We start from the raw sequence: 20,050 nt of genomic DNA on the forward strand, positions 1-20,050 counted from the left end.
TTACAGGACAGGAGGAGACGCCAGAGCATGCCCTGCCTCTGTGGATGCTTCCCGGGAGGCCCCAGTGGCTGAGAACAGAGCCCTCGCCAGCAACAGAATTGTCCAGCACCTTGATCTTTGACTTCCAGCCTCCAGAACTGTGAGAAAATGCATATGTGCTTTATAAAAAAAATGTTGCGGCCAGGCATGGTGGCTCATGCCTGTAAATCCCAGCACTTTGGAAGGCCGAGGTGGGTGGATTCCTTGAGCTCAGATGTTTGAGACCTGACTGGGCAACATGGCAAAACCCCATCTCTACATAAAGTACACAAATGAGGTGCGCATGGTGGCTGCTGCCGCCTGGAATCCCAGCCACTCGGGAGGCCGACGTAGGATACCATGAGCCCTAGGGGGGAGGTTGCCATGAGCTGGATTGCACCATTGCACTCCCGCCTGGGCGACAGAGTGAGATCATGTCACTCTTTTTTTTTAGAGACGGGGCTGGTTCTGCTGCTCAGGCTGGAGGGCAGTGGTGCTATCATAGCTCACTGTAACCTCGAACTTCTGGGATCAAATGATCCTTTCACTCTCGGCCTCACAAAGCACTGGGACTACAGGTATGAGCCACCAAGCCTGGTCACGTTTCTGCTGTTTAAGCCACCTAGTCTATGGTATTTTGTGATGGCAGTCCCCACCGACCGAGGCACCAGGACTCCCACACACTGTCCAGGTCAACAGATGGAGATCTAATTCCTTTAACAGCATAGCTGCCTACGACATGGACGTTCTCTGGTTAAGACCATTCTGCACATGGACACACGTTGTTTCTGGTGATTTGCCACCACAAGCAGCGTTGCAGCAAGCCTGTGTGGTGATGGCTCCTTAGGTATTGGTGATTCGATTTCTCCGGACAGATTCCTGAAAGGCTGGGGTGAAAAGGTATGAACATTTTAACCAGAATCCAAGTTGTTGGACTTCTCCAAAGGCTGCAGCATGTGTATTCCCCCAGCAGCAGATGGCAGAGGCTGCTCCTTGCATGTTGCCAGCACTGGATAATAGCATTCCTTTAATTTTGGTAATCTAACAGGTTTGGTAATCTAACAGAAAGGTGATAGTTCACTATTGCCTGCATTCCCCTTTCACTGACTGCTAGTGCAGTTAAGCATCTTTTCACCAGCGTGCTATTTGGATTTCTTATTTCGAGGTGCATATTTGTAGCCTTTGCCAGTATTCTATTGGGTGGTTTGTCTTTGACACCGTTGTGAATATGGAGACAGGAGCTCGCAGGCCTCCTCCTGGCTGTGATCCATCTGGGTTGGCTCTCCCCACAGACGCCTCCCCGTCCACGAAGGCGTTGGTCACCCTGTCTTGTCTGAGAATGTCCCCTGCCAGCTCTTGGTTATACAAATCGCTTTTTGAATTTTCTTCCATTGGTGCATGCTTTTCTTTCCCATCTGTGTTCGGATCAATATGGAGGGTGTTTTCTGGGTGAACATCACGGCGTGTACCAGAGCCGTTTATCAAATAAGCCTTGCTACTCCCACACTGAGTTGGAACGATGCTTTGTCACCTTTTTACAAAGATGAATTTGTGGAAAATTAAGATATCAGATATTCCCTCACACCTTCTGAACATCAAAAGTATCTCACAGCATTTTTTAGAACATTTGTTAAATTCTGCGTGTTGTTCTAGTTACGTAGATTCTGTAACACGTTTCTATCCTTAATTGTATTTTTAATCTTGAACCCCCACGCCCTAGCACAATATTCTCAGTGTCCGGAAAATGAAAGAATAAATGGTTGATTATAGCTGTGTTCATATTAATTCTATGAGGTGTTTGGGGGATTCTTTCTGATATTTTGTGAAGAGCCTGGGAAAGTGATACAGGGAGTTAGGCGCCTGTTCACCTACTGGGTATTTAATTTGATGACATTGTGTCTGGGATGTCAGGTTTTAGCTGATCAAGACTAGCATGATATATAAAAAGAGTCCAGGAGATCAGAATTGGTGTTTCACAGATATGACATAATAGTGTGGCTTTGGGGTCTAGGAAGCCCTGTTTCTCCAGAGAGTAGCTTTACAATGCAATAAGCCCTGTTGGGTGTGGGACTGAGATGGAGCTGTGGTCTCACTGGTACTGGCTGGGACAAAATCTGCAGGACTATATATGACCTGAGCAGAAGCACAATGTTCTGATTAGCAAATGTTCTGTTTAAGAGGGGGAAACACTGCATTTAGAATTTGGGGATAAAGAAGATGAAATGCTGTACTATCCTCAGGGCGAAGAAATTAACAGGTGATTCGATATGTCTGAACAGACAAAAATCGTCATCATCGGAGATTGCTAGGAGAGAGAAAGAATACAGACGCATCGCGCAGCGTTAGGGGCGATTCACCAGCTGCTGATGGCGCGTGTGTTCTGTTTCATAAATACAAACAGGGTGCCACTGTGCTGCAGGTGCTGAGGGCTGTGCCAGCCACCACCTGACAGACCTCAATCTTCCCTCAGGCCCCTTACAGCAGCAGTCCCCAACCTTTTTGGCACCAGGGATTGGTTTCATGGATGACAATTTTTCCAGTGACTGCAGGGGGAAGGGGGTGCTTTGGGGACGATTCAAGTGTATTATAGTTATTGTGCATTTTACTTCTCTTACTACATTGTAACATATAAAGAAATAATTATAACACTCACCATCATGCAGAATCAGTGGGAGCCCTGAGCTTGTTTTTCTGCAACTAGATGGTCCCGTCTGGGGGTGATGGGAGACCGTGACAGATCTTCAGGCATTAGATTCTCATAAGGAGCGCATGACCCAGATCCCTCGCACCTGCTGTTCACAGTAGTGTTCGCACTCCTGTGAGAATTGCCACTGCTGAGCTGACAGGAGGTGGAGCTCAGGTGGTGACGTGAGCAGTAGGGAGAGCTGGAAATACAGATGAAGCTTTGCTCGCTGGCCTGGTGTTCACCTCCTGCTGTGCGGCCTGGCTCCTAACAGGCCACTGGTCCAAGGCCCGGGGATTGGGGACCCCTACCTTAGAGGAAAGTTCTCCCTTTGTTATTTGTATTTTGGAGGGAAAATGAATCTATCCTCTTGCAGATGTGGCTTTTGAAGTGCCTCAGTTTACCGCCCCACCTTTAGCCTTGAGGTGGAAGCGAGGGCCATTGGAGTCCATTATTCATTCTTCACTTAGACTTCCATTAGCATCTCAGGCTTCCATAACTAGCACTATAAACCAGGTGGCTTAAGCAGAAACGATTCCCTCACAGGTCAAAGACCAGCAGTCCAAGGCCATGGTGCTGACAGGCCCGTTTGTTCCTTGGGGGCTCAGAGGGAAAATCTAATCAATGACTCTTTCTAGCGTCTGGTGGTGGCAGCCCTTGGTGTTCCTGGGGCTGGAGATGTGTCACCCCCGCCTCTGCCTCTGCAGTCCCGTGGCCTTCCTCCCCACATGGTCTGGAGCTCTTCTTGTAAGGAACCAGTCATGTGGGATTAGAACCCATCCTATCCTAATATGACCTCGCCTAACTGAGTGTATCTGCAAAGACCCTGTTTCTGAGGGTCACATTCACAGGTACTGGGGTTAGGACTTGAGCATCTCCTTGGGGGACAGAGCCCAACCAATTGAGGCTTTATGGCTGGGGGACTCTGCAGACCTCCCCACTCTCCAAGTCCTTAAGGCTAAGTAGGCTTCATCCCCGCCCACCTTCGTGGGATGTTCTTGGGTGTCGGGGGTGTTGGGGGCACTAACCCAGCCCCTGTGTTGCTCCGGTCCCTCTGTGGTCTCTTCGTTTTCGGTCACTGCTGAGCAGCTGCAAGGGGAGCGTCACCTCTCAGGGGCTGGGGCTGGGGCTTGGGCTGGGGCTTCCCACCCTCCTGCACAGCCCTGGTGGCCGGCAGTGTGCCCTTCCCTCCAGATGATAATGAAGATGTTACAGGAGACAAACCCTAACATCGACCTTTGCAGCCCCTCGTGAAACACCACCACTCCCTGCCCCTGCCACGCCGACCCCCATCTGGGTGCATGGCTGAATGTCATTTATCCTTTGTCTCTGATCTTTGAGTCGGTTTCCGGTACATGAGACTGTTCTCATCCAGGCGGGTTCAGACCATTTGGCAAGAATAATTTCACAAGCCTGGTATTAGATGCTGCACAAAAGTCTAAATACATAATGCATCTAGCCTTGGATTTTGTAATTCTGTCACACTCAAAACAAGCTGTCAAAACTGTCTGGCATGACTTATCCTTAATAAATCCCTAGTCCTGTTAATTGCTCCTTATTCCACTGAATAAGAATTGTTTGAATCCACAAATCGGGTAAAGAATGGAGGATAATGGGATGTGTTTAGAGGATTGCAGTGTTTTTCCCCCAGGACAAAAGGAGCCAGAAGACACGGTGGGCACCGTGCAGCTCCCACAGAAGGAGGCTGGATTTAACGCGCTTCAGCTTTGGGTCTGGCTGCTTTCAAATGGTTCTTTCCATAGAACGTTCGGCAGGAAAGGATGCACTGGTTGTCTTGAAAAACAGGGGGGAGGCTGAGTTCCGTGATACTGATTCTTCCAGAACCCATGCGGGGGCACCTGCCTGGTGCTGTACGTGAGTGGTGTGCTGTAAGGAGCAACCCAGGGAGTGTGTGTCATGGTGCAGACGGGCACAGTGGCTCCTGTGAGGGCGAGGTGCCCCAGCACCTCCGCGAAGATGAGGTGCTCACCTCCTCTGGCCCTAACACTCAGAGAAAGGCTTTGGCTTCGGATAGATTGGGTTTATCTTCTGGCTTCAGCGTCTACACTGGTTTTGTGACCTTGAGCGAGAGACTCACCCTCTCGAAGACTGGGTTTCCTCCTCTGTGAAGTGGGGTGGGCCGCCAACCTCAGGGTCGGAACTGGAGCAGGGATGGAAGGCCCCAGCAGGGACACCTGACACTGGTACCACCCCCCACCTTAGGCCCAGAGGAAACCAGGTCAACAGGCGTGTACAGCGCGTGCACCACGTGGTGGTGTGGGCAGAGGCATGGCGTGACGTATCAGTCACACCCTGGGCCCCTCTCCCCCACTTTGAGGTGTGTCTCGGGGCCTCAGTTTCCTGGCCTACAACATGCAGTGGCGATACCCACCCTGCCAGGCTGCCACAGAGGACTGCACCTCTCTATGTGCAAAGCCCCATCCGTGGCTCCCGGCCTAGAAGGCGTCCTCAGTCAACGCCAGCAGGTAGAAGATGCAGCGCCCGGGTGAGCGCAGCCTGACTCTCTACTTGCTGCTGCAGCTGTGTGTGTGGACGCATGTGGGCACGCGTGTGAACGTGTGTGTTCAACACGTCTAGAGGAACCTCGGCTGTGCCCAGGAGGAGGAAAGTGCTGTTGGCCTCCGGAGAAAGGAAGCCGATTTGGCAGGGGCACGAGCAGTTGGAGACCTGCCCCTGCGGAGGTCCGATGACGTCAGCTGCAGGCAGGGCGCAGGCTGCCAACCGCACATGCAAAGCCGCCGACGCGAGGCTGGCACGCTGGAACCTGGCAGGCGTCTTCCGTAAAGACTGGACATAGCTCAGGTGCCTGGCGCCTGCCACCACGCTGCTCAGCTGGGGACAGCATGCAAATGTGGCCATGGCTGTGTCCCATGAAACTTTAGGTTATGGACCCTGAAATTTGAATTTCATATTATTTTCATGTGTCATTAAATCTTTTTCTTTTGACCTTTTTTCAATCCATTATAAATGTAAAAACCAATCTCATCTCACGGGTTGTGCATAAACAAGGCAGTACCCGGGGACCCTGGACAAGAGGGAGGCTGCCGCCCAGTGATTTCAGGCCCCAACCACGAGTGCTGGGAAGACAGGCACCCCTTCCCTCTGTCTACTGCTGTATCCTCACGTCCGCCAGGACCCTTGCGCAGAGGGAGTGCTCAGGGACAGTGAGCAAGCAAGGTGATCTCAGCGTCTGGCTTCACGGCATGCACCAGACTTTCTACTCCAGGCGTTCTTTGTCTGTCATTCTTGGGTCCCCTGCGTGTAAAGAAAGCTGGTCCTGCCCGTGAGAAACACTACTTGTTTTTGTTCACGTCAGTCCCTAGCACGGAGCTGTTGGGTGGAGTTTATGGAAGGCACGTGGTCTCTATGATCACAGAGCCACACCCGTGACTTTCCTGGAAGGCTGGCTCAGCCCACAGCCAAGGATTCTTGGGCCTGGGAGAATATGGGACTAAGATTTCTTCTCTTCAGGAGCTTCTGAGGGGCAGTCTTTCTTTCTCTTTCTTTCTTTTCTCTTTCTTTCTCTCTCTCTTTCTTTTTTTTTTTTTTAAGATGGAGTCTCATTGCCCAGGCTGGAGTGCAGTGGCATAATCCCAGCTCACTGCAACCTCTGCTTCCGGGGTTCAAGCCATTCTCACGCCTCAGCCTCCTGAGTAGCTGCGATTACAGGCATGTGCCATCATGCCCAGCTAACTTTTATATTTTTAGTAGAGATGGGGGTTTGCCATGTTGGCCAGGCTCGTCTTGAATTCCTGACCTCAAGTGATCCACTTTTCTTAGCTTCCCAAAGTGCTGGGATTACAGGTGTGAGCCACCGCACCCAGCTGAGGGGGACTATTTCATACCCCAAATTTAGAAACATAACCCTCTTCCAAGATCTGGGTATTAATGAACAAAAGACAACATTTAGCCAAATGTACACAGTGTCAAGAGAGAAGAGATTTCATGTAATCTTGAGATTATTAATTTTTAAATAGTAAAAAATTTCATTCAAATGGAACAAAATTATCTCACATCGATCTACTTTTTAAAAAATTAGTAGGGGCCAAAACGGAAACAAATGACATGAAAGACCTACAAGAGCCAACTGCTGTAGTCCCAGCTACTCCGGAGGCTGAGGCGTGAGAGTCACTTGTACCGGGAGGACAGAGGTTGCGGTGAGCCAAGGTCACGCCATTGCACTCCAGCCTGGGGGCCAAGAGCAAATCTCTGTCTCAAAAATAGAAAGAGGAAGGAAGGGAGGAAGGGAGGAAGGGAGGATCTAAACCATTTTGAGAAAATGTTCAGCCCTGTAATATAATGCAAGATATTACTCTTAAGACAGGGGCCAGGAACTGCTGAGATGCCATTTATTGCCCTTCTCTGCTTCCTTAGTTCTCTTTGAGTGCCAGTGAAAGGTCCACTCTAGAGCTCAAATTGCTTCCTAATGCACAACACGGTGTCACTAAATTCAGCACTCAAGACACTGGGAGTGCCTGGCTCTCCCAAAGGTGTCATCTTTTGTGCCTTTTGGGTCTAAGAACGGAGGCATCTTCTTCAGCTCATCCCAGTTTTGTGCGGATCAGTCAGGTTCTCTCTGGAACAAATGACCCTTCCTCTGATCTCTGCTGCATGCTTTCTAGATAAAGCACAAAGGCAGAATATAAAGCAGTCAACACAGGTAGCTATCATCTTCCTCTTCCTCCTCATCTTTCTAAGCCAGCACTGCCCACACTTGGCTGTGCACACAAATCACCTGGGACTCTGCATGACTGATGAGCTCCCGGGAAGCTGTGCTGCTGGTCCATGGACCACAGTTTGAGAACTGTGGATCTGGCCGCCCCTCCTGGCATCTCCCAGATCCCAAGAGGATGGGAGGAGAAGGGTTTCTGCAGAAAGAGCTTCACGGGAAGGCTCTTCAATGCACACTGGAGTGGGGAGACCCATTGGCATTGCCTCTGGACCATCTGCAGGACGGTGTCCCTCCTCCGGCTCCTCACCTGTAGGGAGAGGACAGAAGTCACTGTGCTGCTGAAATGCATGCCACTTTAATGGTGTTTACATCTAGGATGGTGACGGCCATCAGAGAGAAAGTAATAACACTGCCCCTTTCTGTATCGCATCAGACACTTTGGAGGACTCTCCAACCAGTGACTTGATTACGGAGGATATCATCACCCTGGTTCTACAGAAGACAGGAAGATCTGTGGCTAGCATTCAGGTGTTCAGGCGGACCCCGAGCCCGGTGTCCCGGCTCTACTGTGGTGCAAGAGACTTTCAGATGATCAACCGGGTTGGCACGTGCCGGTGCAGCCCTGCGGCCACCTCTGTGTTGCTCGGGTGGCATGGACCCACTGGCCGCCTCTGCATGGTGTCCGGGCTTCCTGATGGTGGAGTCACCTGTTCTTGGTGAATGCTCAGATCTATGGGCTTGGGCTGTGGCTAGCAGGGCTCGAGGCAGGAGGATGTCACGCTCTGTGACTGTGGGTACAGCTGTGGCTGTGTAACAAGTCTCACAGACGAGAGCCGCTAACAACGGAAGTTCATTCTCACACGGCTCTGGAGGCTGGAAACCTAGGATCAGGTTGTCACAGGGCTGGGTTCTCCTGAGGCCTCTCCTTGGCTTGTAGACGGCTCTTCTCCCTACGTCGTCACATGGCCGTCCCTCTGTGCTCGTCTGTTTCTTAATGTCCTCTTCCTATGGGGACACTGGTCAGATTTGAAAAGGGACCACCCCAATGACCTCATATGATCTTCATCCCCTCTTCAAAGACCCTATCTGCAGATACAGTCACGTTCTGAGGTCCTGGGGTTTAGGGCTTCAACATACGGATTTTGGGGACATGATTGCCCACAGCCAGGGCCCTACTTGGTAGTCTGTGAAGGGCATGACGTGCAGCAGCTGCTGCAGAAGTTGATTAAGAAATTGAATGCTCCAAGGACCAGTGGCCATGTCTCAGCTAAAGGCCAGGGTGGCAGGCCACCCCTGAGAGGCGGAGGCCCCAATCACAGCAGTTTCAGCCCATATGCTAGACCAGCGAAGGTGACGCCCATGACAGCGCAGCCCAACCCAAGGGCTTCCAGGGGGCGTGCTGAGGTTCTAGGAGAGCGAGGAGGCACCAGGAGGAACAGAAGGTGGCCAGGGACCAAGGGAACAGCCCGAGTGTCACCGTGGACTGAACACATTCCTGGAGATGGCACACTGGGTCCGAGGCATTGTGACCTGGAGAAGTGGATCTCAGCTGGGCCATGGCCAGCTTCGCAGTCGGCTGAGGTACACCATTGCTCTCACTGGGTGACCGAGCATTCCAGAGGCAGGTATGAACCTGGGATCCAGGAACCACTAGGCAAGCAAAGTGACACAGGTCACCCCTTCCCCGGCTCCTGGGGGTGTGGTGGCCTCTTAAAACACTCCCGGTGTGCCCCAGGCTGGGGGCAGAGTCTTCTGTGTGGGTTTCTGTCCAACTTAGCCTGACTCCTCAGGGACGTGGCGTCTCCTCGTCAGAACTCAGCCTCCTTATCTGAGAGTTCCTACTGACGTCCCTGCGCTTCCACGCTGGCTGTTGTCCTGTGCCACCCCAGTCCTCGCTGGCCAGCCCTGAAGCCCTGGGGTCCTCGCTTGGGAATTGGGGTTAAAAGTCCTATCCTGCCTCACTGAGACTTGTGTAGGCATAGACGAAGGTGAATTTTCTCCAAAATGGAACACTGTTACTGAAACAACATCATGATTTTTGACAAATGTTCAAGCCATATTCTGCCTTCGTTCAGAGCTCGTGGGAGCACCCCTCCTGAAACTGTCCTCTGGGTGGCCTGGACAGCGTTTTTGACGCAGTCTCCCCGGGGGGTGGATTTGACTTCCGAGTCACTTGTTTCAGGGAATGGTCAGTGGACGGTTCCCTCAGAATCCTGGACACAGAATGAGTCCTCTTAGCCCCGAGGTCTATCAAGGGACAAAGACAGAGCAATAGCTGAACAGGGCTGGTGTCATGCTTTAATCTGTGTGAAAGAGGAGAACGGACACACACATGCGTGTGAGTGTGCACACACGTGTGCATGTTCATTTGCTCACACATGTAGACACGTACCTGGAATGTTTCTTGAGGGAGGAGACTTGGCGCCTGAGGGGTCTGGGGGAGGGATGAGTCTTACTTTTTACTCCACCCTTCTGTTCTTGTTTTTTTTTTTTTTTTTTTTTTTTAAGAAATCAAGCTGATGTGTTACTTTTTTCCATTAACAAATGTTTTTAAAGAAAGCTGTCTTTCCAGCCCCTGGGAGCCAGAGAGTGAATGCTCATTGAAAGGAAGCCTTGCCCTCCCTGCTGCAGAAAGGCCTCGCTTCGCCTCAGTTGCAAAGGGCTTCCCTTTTTTCCCAGCCTTCCCAGTCAGCAGTACAAACCTTCGAGAGCCGAGGAATCCCAGAAGACCCTCCTCCCCAGGCAGCCTGGGCTCTCCCTCCACCCTCCATGCCTCACGGCGTGTGATTGGACATCCGGGGCTGGCTTCAGGCATCGGGGGTGCACAGACACCCTGCTGTCCCCAGGTCCCTGGGGTGGGACAGGTGAACGGTGTTTGTTTCAGCGGGTGGGCACATTTCATGGGGGAAGTTCAGTGCCCTGCAGCAGCTTTCCAGGTGTGGCTTTAGACTTGGCCTGGTGGTCTGGGAGGTGGGACAGCCTGTCACTCGAATCACCAAGGGCTGTTCTTAGGATGTGAAAGAGGGGTGAGGCTTGAGATCGGGACCAGGGTGTGGAGGCCAGATGAGCAGGGACTCTCCTGAGCTGTGGTCCTGGCACGGACCACAGGTCGGGCAGAGCTGACGGTCAGGAAACCTTGAAGTCCCTCTGTTTGCAGCAGTCTGCCTCCCCGGAAGCCATACAGTGTTTTCTGGTTTGCTTGCCAGAAGCCAGCTGGCCCTTTCTGCATAATCCGTGTGTGTGCACGCATCTGTGTGCCTGTATGCACGCGGTGGTGTGTGCATGCGTGTGCAGTACGTGTGTGCCTCCACATCTGTGAGACGAAGCACGAAGAATTTCCTGACTCATCATCCAGTTCATTTGTCTCTTTTCCTTTTAGGCGTCTAATATTTTATTTATTTATTTATTTATTATTTAAAAAACTTTTTTTTAAGATGCAGTTTTGCTCTTGCTGCCCAAGCTGGAGTGCAATGGCACGATCTTGGCTCACTGCAACCTCTGCCTCCTGAGTTCAAGCAATTCTCCTGCCTCGGCCTCCCAAGTAGCTAGGATTACAGGCATGTACCACCACGCCCAGCTAATTTTGTATTTTTAGTAGAGACAGGGTTTCTCCATGTTAGTCAGGCTGGTCTCGAACTCCCGACCTCAGGTTATCCGCTCGCCTTGGCCTCCCAACGTGCCGGGATTACAGGCGTGAGCCACCGTGCCGGGCCAGACAGCTAACATTTTATAATAAAGTCTTGGCATACGCCCACAAGTATTCAGAAGACCACGTTGGGAACTGCCCCAACAGATTCTAAAAACAGTACTTTTCCCTTTTTTCTAGCTTGGGGAAATGTTTTGCAGAGGTGGTTCCAAATAGATAACCACTCCTCAGCCATTATGTTCTCAAGATGGGGAAACATACAGAGCTTTTTGGGCAGAACACGGTGAACTAAAAATAAAAATAGATCTTGCATTGAAGTGTTTAGCTCAATCGATGACAGAGCGTTTTATTATCATTAATTCCTGTTTATTGGACTTCCACTGGGCACATGTTCTTTTTCAAAAATTTTATTTTAATTTTTATGCAGAATCATGGAAGGTCCTCTTTTTACATGTCTGAATTAGAGAAGTGTATTTGTCTGACATTAGACGGAGTTCAGTAAATATTTGTTGAATGAATGAACAGATTCGCATCATGCTGCATTTATGCTGCGATATTGTTGCCTCTGCCCTTTTAGGTATTCTCACTTTCTCCTCTTAGGTGTTTTTCAAAATCAGGAGGAGCCCTCTGAGCAGCGCCCACCGGAGCCGAGAGGTGCAGGGTGAACTGGGCTCCCAAAGTCCTTGCTTAGAAGATTTTTAACAGAGGTTAAGTTTATGGTATTTTTCATGTGACAGATTGTATTTATTTTCATCCTACTTAAAATGTTTGAAAATGAAACCATTTATTTTTTAAACGAGCAGAATACTTTTTAAAATAGGAGAGAAAATGCTATTACCCATTTTGCATTTAATAATAAAAGGGAAATGTTTTTTAACTTCATAAAAAAATCAAATTGTTAGATGATCCCCATTTAGAGAGATCATTAATGTTGATTCATAATGGTTTTTTTTTTTTTACCCCTGTTTTGTCAATGTTAAGTTGAAAATAAGCTTCAGAATTTTAAAAAAAATGAATTCTGGAAAAATATCCCCCCAAAATCACATTGTTCTTATTGTATTATTATTTTTTTTTGAACAACCTAAGCATATATATTATTGGTAAGTCTCTGTGAGGAACAAGAACAAGGAACGCTTACTTGCAAACTATTTTGTTTTAAATAAGAATGACATTTCACTCATATCATAGCAGGCAAAATTTAGGTATTATTTTCATTAAGAACACTATTATTTGTAGTAAATTGTACTGAATGCTCTCTGTTTTCCCCCCAAGGTCTTATGGACACTACAAACTCCCCTGTTTAAATGTGGAATTTATGGTGGCTGGAAGCACTCCTATTAATTCTGTTATATGTGGTTTTGGCTCCCTAAATAATGGCTAGCTAAAACATCTCTTATTAAGTCCAGATGCAATTCATTTTTTTCTGATATACACAGCACTGGAAATTTATCAGCCTTTATTATTCCTCATTGAAATGAGCGCCTTTAGATTTCTAATTACATTGTCTAATAAAACTAAACAGTCAATGCTATTTGCATATTATATGAAGAAGTGTCATACAACAAACTCATAGCAGTCAATTAACATAAAAGCTAATTACATATCTCATCAGCTTACAAGAGTTTCTGAATTCATGCTTCCCCTGTTGTAGCCTAGAGCAAAGGAGCTTTGAATTTTCACTTCTAAATATTGACTTTTAACTAATATCAGCAGTGATTTCAATTTTTATGGATGAAAAGTTAGTGATTAAACCAGATGCAATATTGCTACAATGCAATTAAAATTTTACATTAACTAAACCTCTAGAAAGAAAATCTTTGCTACAATGTGAAATTAATTATCAGTCACTAAACAGGTTACGTGCTGGTTTCATATCTGAAGGACACTCCAAAATAACGATAAAGATGAGTGAAATTTATTGGAGGTTGTCAGACTGTAATGGCAGAGACAGATATACCACAACAACAGTTTCCACTGTAACATAATTGTATTCCTGCTGATTGTGACAGCTATCAAGCAAGAAATTTACTACAAGATTAACAGAGACACAGTAATGAACAAACATGGAGGCATGCTGTAATTGGCCGTTATTAAAGCGTTATCATAGTGGTCTGTAATAAACTCCCTAGCTCCGGTTTTCTAGAGAAGCCAAAGCCAGAACTTTCAACTACTTTCTTCCATTCTAAAGCAGGGATATGGGAATCCCACCACCCCCATTCCACTGCTCACATAACAAGCATGAGGTCCCAAGAAACCTAAAGGCAGAGAAATGGGCACCACATTTAGGAAGTAAAATTAAGAGTTACAGATGGGTTTAAAAATTGGGAAAAGTTGGGATTTACCTGGAGTGCTTGGGGTACTCTTTAAGATAGCATTGAAACGATCATGGATCATTTTTCTACTTAGAACCTGTACCAAACAAGTCCATGTGTAAAAGCAATGGCAGATAAGAAAACTGTGCCGGTGTGTGGGTTTTCTCTGGATACACAGGCCTTCTCATTCATATTTTAATGAGGTTAGTATCTCTGAGACCGTCCTTGCAGGGCAGAGGGAAGGCTCCCTAAGATTACAATAGGAGATGCTTCATTGACAAGTGCTATTCAAAATCTTCACAGTATAGAAAGACTTCGTTTTATTCCACTTGTCCCAATACTTATTGCCCTCTTATAATCAAAACACTTAGAGGGGGGAAAAAAGCCCCAGTTACTCTGTGAATAGTCTTTAAACGTACTGAATGTAGTTCAGCTACTTAGAATCATTTTAAACTCTAATTGTGTATATTTGAATAAGTGTACAAAGAGCTGCAATGCATAAGCATCTTTTTCTTTAATATTTTCTCAAAAAAATTGATGCTCTGCGATTTTACGATCAAAATTTTTCTTAATCTTCTACAAAAATGAACTCCACTCATCTCACGCTGGTTGTTTTCCCTTTCCTGTATTTAATGAATATCGTAGTGTAGTGTCTCTGAGCTAGCTGACAGCAAACATTTTCTACTTTTAAAGAATGTTTGTTCTAAAGGGCTAGCTATCATCAAAAAGCCAGTCAGCCTTCATCGACTGACAAAATTATAGAAATTCACACGTGTGTACCTTGCCACAACATATTTGTGTTAAAAGAGGTAAAACAGCGGTATATTCAAAACGTCAAATTACACTTTCAAAAGAAAACCAACCACTGGTAGGTGGGAAGTTTTAACACAGGGGGCTGTTCCCAAAAAGTGCAATCTAAGAAATCAATCAAATGGCCCCCGGAAGTAAGTTGGGGAAGGCCTTCCACACACAAACATCATAATTTTGCTCAAAACTTACGTGCTCAGCAATTTTTGCCAACAGCTCACAGTGTTCTATGAATTGAAAAATTAGTTTTCGGCGTGGCCTGTACTCGTATGAATTAGCTGGTGTATTAGGATGGAGTTTCGTGTTCTAATGGGAAGCCTACGGTTCTGAAAGCCCCAGCGACCAGATCTCGCCTGGTTCCTCCTGGCTCTGTCCCCATCCCCCTAAGTATCAAGTATGTTTACTTTTCGGAAGGGAAAGGGGGAGGGGGGAGGAAGGGAAGGAGAGAATGAATTTCTTGATTACAGTTAGGTATTTTCCAATGAAAGAGCTTACTCTTTACTTTCAAGTAAAATGCTGCTCTGTTGAGATCCAGAAGCGACTATGAATATATTGTATACGTATCAGCTAAGGAAATAATACTTAAAATACATGCATCACAGAAAAAAGAAAACCTCCATTATCTTTCTGCTAATGATCCGTCTTGATCAAATTACATTTTAAAATGCTCCTCTGCATTTTATAGTTGTTCCAGTGTTTAAGTCTTCGTTTCTGTAAATTAATAAAACGGATTTTCAGTTTTGTTTGTTAATCTGCGTATTGTGCGCCTGTTTTACAACTTGATTAATGAACGTTAATGAACGGCATAATTAAAGCGTAAGTAGAAGGCAACTTGTGTTGGAAATGTGCACTCTGAGCCGTTCGGGCTGCGGTTTTCGACCGTGGACGTTTTTAGAGATGAAAACATTCATGAGTTTTAAAAACGTGGTATTTGAGTGATTCGATACGTGCGGTGGTGTATTGTGTGAAACAGTCCAGAGGCGACTGAACTCCCCCTCGAGTGCCTGGGCGTCGCGGGCCGCGCGGAATCCAGCTCCGGAGGAGTGGCGCGTGGGGGAGAAGGAGGGAGGTTACCTGTGCCCGGGGGAGGCGCAGCTGAGAGTTAATCGGCGGCGGAGTTTCGCGACGCGTCCTCTTCCCAAGTTTCTTTGAGAACCTTTTTACAAAGTGGCTTCCTTACGCGCGCGGGGCGGTTTGTCTTGGAACCTGGGCCTGGAGCACACAGGCGCACCCTCCGCCCGCGCTTTCAAGGGGACGCGCCGCGCCGCGGAGGAGATTTGTGGCCAGATGGCGGTGAAGCGCGGAGACCCTTTGTGCGCCCCGAGCGCGCCTGTGAATGCCGCGCGGTCGCTGGCACCGGAAGGGTTCATACTGCGCCTGAAAGGGGACAATGGAGGCTGGAGATATCGACACCGCAGAAACCGAGTTCATTTGTGATGCAGGCCCTTTCACTGCGGTTGTCATGCAAACTTCCTGCTTTGATCAGCGGAGGGTGGAGAGGGAGAAAGCCCGCAAAGGCCGCGGGCTCGGCGCGGTCCGGCGCCCTTGGCGGCTCCACGCCCCCTTCCGGAAGGCGCCGCGGGGACGCCGCATCCTGCACCTTGACCCGTCTAGACGGCCCCGGAGGTTTTGTCTCCGTTACCAAGGGCGAGGGGTGCTCTTTGACCCGCGCCCGGGGCGGCGGTGGTGGCCGCGGGGTCCCGCTGAATCCTCGCCGGATTCCGGAGGGAGAGGGGCGCGCGGGGACGTGCACCAGCTGTTCCCAAAGAAAGCAGCGGAGGAGCCCGCCCGCCGGCCCCGGAGAAGGGGAGCCCGTCCGTGAGCCCCTTCCTCTCCAGCCCCGCGTCCACCCCAGCCCGGGGCAGCGCGCGGGGGCAGCGCGGGGGACGAGCCGCCGAGGGCGCGCCGGGGAGGGCCGGGCTTTGGGCCTCCCCAGCTTCTCCCCACTACGGGGGTCTGAAGCCAGCTGAGCGCGCGCGCTCCCTCTCCCTCTCCCTCCCTCTCTCTGTCTCTCTCCCCCTCCTGTCTCTCGCTCTCTCTCCTGACAAGTAGTTGGATAATAACAGCCATTTTCTGTGCGTCATGCTTTTCGCTACATGCTCAGTGACTCTAAACATGATTCTATGTACGTAGAGGTACAGTTTCTAGTTTGAATGTATTGTTTTTTTTTTTTTTTTTTTTCTTTCTGTCCACTTTGAAAGACATGCACTTTGTAAAAACTAGAATGGACGCTGACCCCGTACGTGATGCAAACCAGGTCGTTGTTACGTGGTTACATTGTGATCGCGACCTGCGGTGCCGCGCGCCGCGCCTGTGCTGGGGAAGCGGCCCACGTTTGCATTCACCGAGAGTGCGGCGCTTCCATGTGGACTCGCAGGCAGGTCTTTGCAGTCACACTAACATTAAGACAAGTTTCCTCGCCTTGCCTTTCTTCTTAGATCCCCCTAGCCCAGTCGGAGGCGTTCCTAACGGACCTTTTGGAGAAAGTCTGTGAGCGAATGAACGACTACAAGCTCGAGGAAGACCCTGTGACGAAGGAGAGAACTTTCAGGAGATTTGCTCCTAGGAAAGGAGACAAAATATACCAAGAATTTAAAAAATTCCATTTTTATTCTGATGCTTACAGACCTTTGAAATTTGCGGTAAGCTTCCTTCCTTGCAGATGAATCATGGGATCCAGAAACGTGTTTTTGGAACTCTCTTTGGTTATTCACCACTCTTGTTGTGGTTGAGTTTCAAGACGTGGCACATCAAAATGCACATTAAAATGTCACCTGCTGACTGTGGTCTTGCTGCGTAAGTGCTCACCATGCATTTAGTAACTTACCTTTTGAGACACCTAAGGGGTTGTAGCTTTGTGTGGTGATCCGTGGACACGTTTAAAAGTGATATTTTATGGGAGATGCTGTTCACAAATCCTGGGGACTTGTAGACACAGTTTTGCACAATGTTTTGCTTAAACCATTTTGCTCATGTAGGGACTGGGGAGTGGTCTCAGTCGGTGCTGGTGCCAAGGAAGGGCTCTCCCAGGCTTCCACGTAAGGAATCAGGGGCTTTGGTTTCTAGGTTAAAATCCAAATTAAAACGAATGGTGCTTTCAAATATTTACAGCCGTATGATAGAAAGAGAATGATGCAGCCATCTCCTTTTTTTCCTAAGGCTTCACAGAAGAGAGAGAATTGCATACTGAGTTAATTCAAGTATTCTAGCCCAAACTAAGTTAAACAAAGGCTTAGGTATGATAGTTGACTTGATGCCAAATTTCTTTCCAGTATATTTATTTTTCATGAAAGCTAGTCTCTAGCTTGCTAGAATGTGTTGGCAAAATACATTGCAATATATTTCACTTTAACCAATGCTGTTGAATCAGACAAAGTGATGGTCAATCCTGTTTTAAAATGTATTAAGTTCACACACCGTCCAGAATATCAGGCATGCTGAAACCTTGAAGTGAGGGCTTTAGCTGACTTTCAAAGATTTTATTTTAATTAGAAAGTAAAGGCGATAATCAAGGTTAAAAGTGCCACAGAATAAGAATGACAGTGAATAAGTATGTTTGTATTTCACAGGTTTTAAATAGGCACATTGAGTCGAATTTAAATCTTTTTAAATGCCATTAAAAATTTTTAGAGTCTTGCGTAATGAACTCAGAAAATGATTTACAAGTCTCTAGTGAATACCACTGGGTAACTTCACAGCTCCTAAAAGTATAACCTGGTCGTTCTTTACCAAAGAAACATACTCCAGTTAGAATTTAAGATTTTCAAATGCAGGGCCATATTGGAGCGCCCTCTTCTCTGAAATGTCAGGTTTTTTCTAAGTGAAGTGAAATTTTGGATGGATCTCTAAATAGTATGAAAAGACACTTCCCGAAGTAACTGTCAAGTGTGTTCTCCACAGTGAAATTGAAGATGCGTTTGTTTTGATTGCTGAGAAGGCTTAATTGTTTTCACACTTTCAAGCCACAAAATGGATTATTATGTTAAATCTGAAGGAAACTGGTTTAACCATTTCGAGGAGCTGTGGTCTTTTACTTTTTTTTTTTTTTTTTAATTTAAAAGCCCTAAGACCTTTCATCGCCTTAAATAGGAGGCCCGTTTCTTCCTATGATTTCCATTCCAATTTAAGGAAGCGAAACATGCAGAGTGATGTTCCTTCCTCAGCCTCCCACATCTTCCAACACAACTCATCTTTGACTTAAGTCCCAGGAAAATGATGCAATTAACATTCTGGGAAGAGGGTTAATCCGATGCAGTGATGTATTAAACCAAAAGGGCTAATAAAAATGGACCACCTTGGTTCCATGATTTCCTGTGTTTAGCTAATAAATGGTTGCAAAGTCCTTCCTAACAAGGATCCCCACCAGTGTGCGTCTATCCACATATGCTATTATTATGTTTCTACAGTGTGAAACTATAATAGAAGAGTATGAAGATGAAATATTCTCACTTATCGCCCACGAGGCACACTATCTAGCTGACAAGCTGTGCAGTGAAAAGTCAGGTACTGTGTCTGATGTAACATGTGCTCGCTGCTGGAACACCCTCTCTCTCTCACTCAGCCTTGCAGCGTCTTGTTTGCAGACCGGGCCTCTCTGCCTCGCTGCGACCCACGGCTCTGACACAGGCTCCCCCGTCTCCGCTGAATCAGAAACGACAGCATGTGAGAGAAAACAGATAAACAGAAACCACAGGGCTGTGAGGTCTTCTGTTCTTTCCTCTACCCGTTCAGGGAATTCAAACATTCTTGATTTCTAGTTGTTAAGGAGAAAATTCTTATTCAGAAATGGAAGACTCCAAAGCACTTTCTTTTTAAAAACTTTGAGAGATACGATTTTTCCATCCTGGACCAGGGAAAGAGACTCTCACTTCATAGCTAGAGTATCTGCTACACCAGCAGAAGGTGGGATTTTTGTTTTGTAAGAACTTTCTGAAGTTTTTGTTGTTGTTTCTTTGTTTTGGGTCGGGGTGGGAGGGGGGATGCTGGATATATATATATATTTTTTCAGGTTCTATTCCTGTATCTACTTCTCAAATTTTTTTTCTGGCTCAGAGGATGGAAAATAATACTTAATTCTGAAGCATATACACACACTCAGAAGCTGGAAAAAATGAGCAGAATTTTATTTATAATATACAAAGTTGAAAGCTGTGGTCACTGCCTCTCCACTCTGTTTGGCTGTGCGTAGATCTCCTAGTTCCCTAACTTGGATACAATGGAGTACACAGTTGTGCATTCTTTTTGGATATCTTTGGGAAAATGAATAAGTAGATGTGAAGACAGTGATTTAAAGCCAGTGGGGTTCTTTTAAACAATGTGGAAGTTTGAGACAATTAGCATTCAGCAGTTGTTTACAATAAAGTGTAACACACCTACATCCATTATATCAAATGTAGCGTCAAAGTCCTTAAAATAACAGCTACTGCACATTCGTAGATCAATATTTAGGTCATCAGAAGTTATTGAACAAGAAGCAAACAGATCCCCCATTAACAGAACAGGTAAAGTTTTGTTTGTTTGTTTGTTTTTGCACTCTGAGTAGATAATCGAGTTGTTTTCTGTTTAAAATTCAGTTTTAGTGAAGCTTGCAGAAGAATACAGTGAGATCACATAGTCAGGATTATTCAGGCATTTGGGGTATTTTTCTTTGATGTTAGATATATACTATAGAAATGGGTGATATCCATAGCCACAACTTCCCACAGAAAATGTTTTTAAGGTGTTTCAAACAATTCAGAGATGTATGTACCCGTTCTGATATAAGCAAAAACATGATAAACAATACTTGAAAATATTGATTTTCCTATTTTTTCCTCACAAAGGATGCGGCCTTGTCATTATTGTCTACGACAAATGCAGATCCACTGCTACGGGGACCTTCCCCGTGTGTT

General features: G+C 47.1%; 1 protein-coding gene across 2 annotated transcripts in view; it reads left to right on the plus strand.

Annotated features, from left to right (window-relative positions):
• CNPY1 (canopy FGF signaling regulator 1) overlaps nt 1-19,115 on the plus strand; it is a 118,759-nt gene extending 99,644 nt beyond the window's left edge. For both annotated transcript variants that reach the window (XM_074378860.1, XM_074378859.1), the window contains 2 exons: nt 16,598-16,801; nt 18,566-19,115. In XM_074378860.1, the coding sequence (XP_074234961.1) occupies nt 16,598-16,801; nt 18,566-18,916 (555 nt within the window). In that variant the 3' untranslated portion in view covers nt 18,917-19,115. The remainder of the gene's footprint in view (nt 1-16,597; nt 16,802-18,565) is intronic.
• The last annotated feature ends 935 nt before the right edge of the window (nt 19,116-20,050 follow it).

Source organism: Saimiri boliviensis, chromosome 10 (genome assembly GCF_048565385.1).
Source record: "Saimiri boliviensis isolate mSaiBol1 chromosome 10, mSaiBol1.pri, whole genome shotgun sequence".
NCBI classification, from domain to species: domain Eukaryota; kingdom Metazoa; phylum Chordata; class Mammalia; order Primates; family Cebidae; genus Saimiri; species Saimiri boliviensis.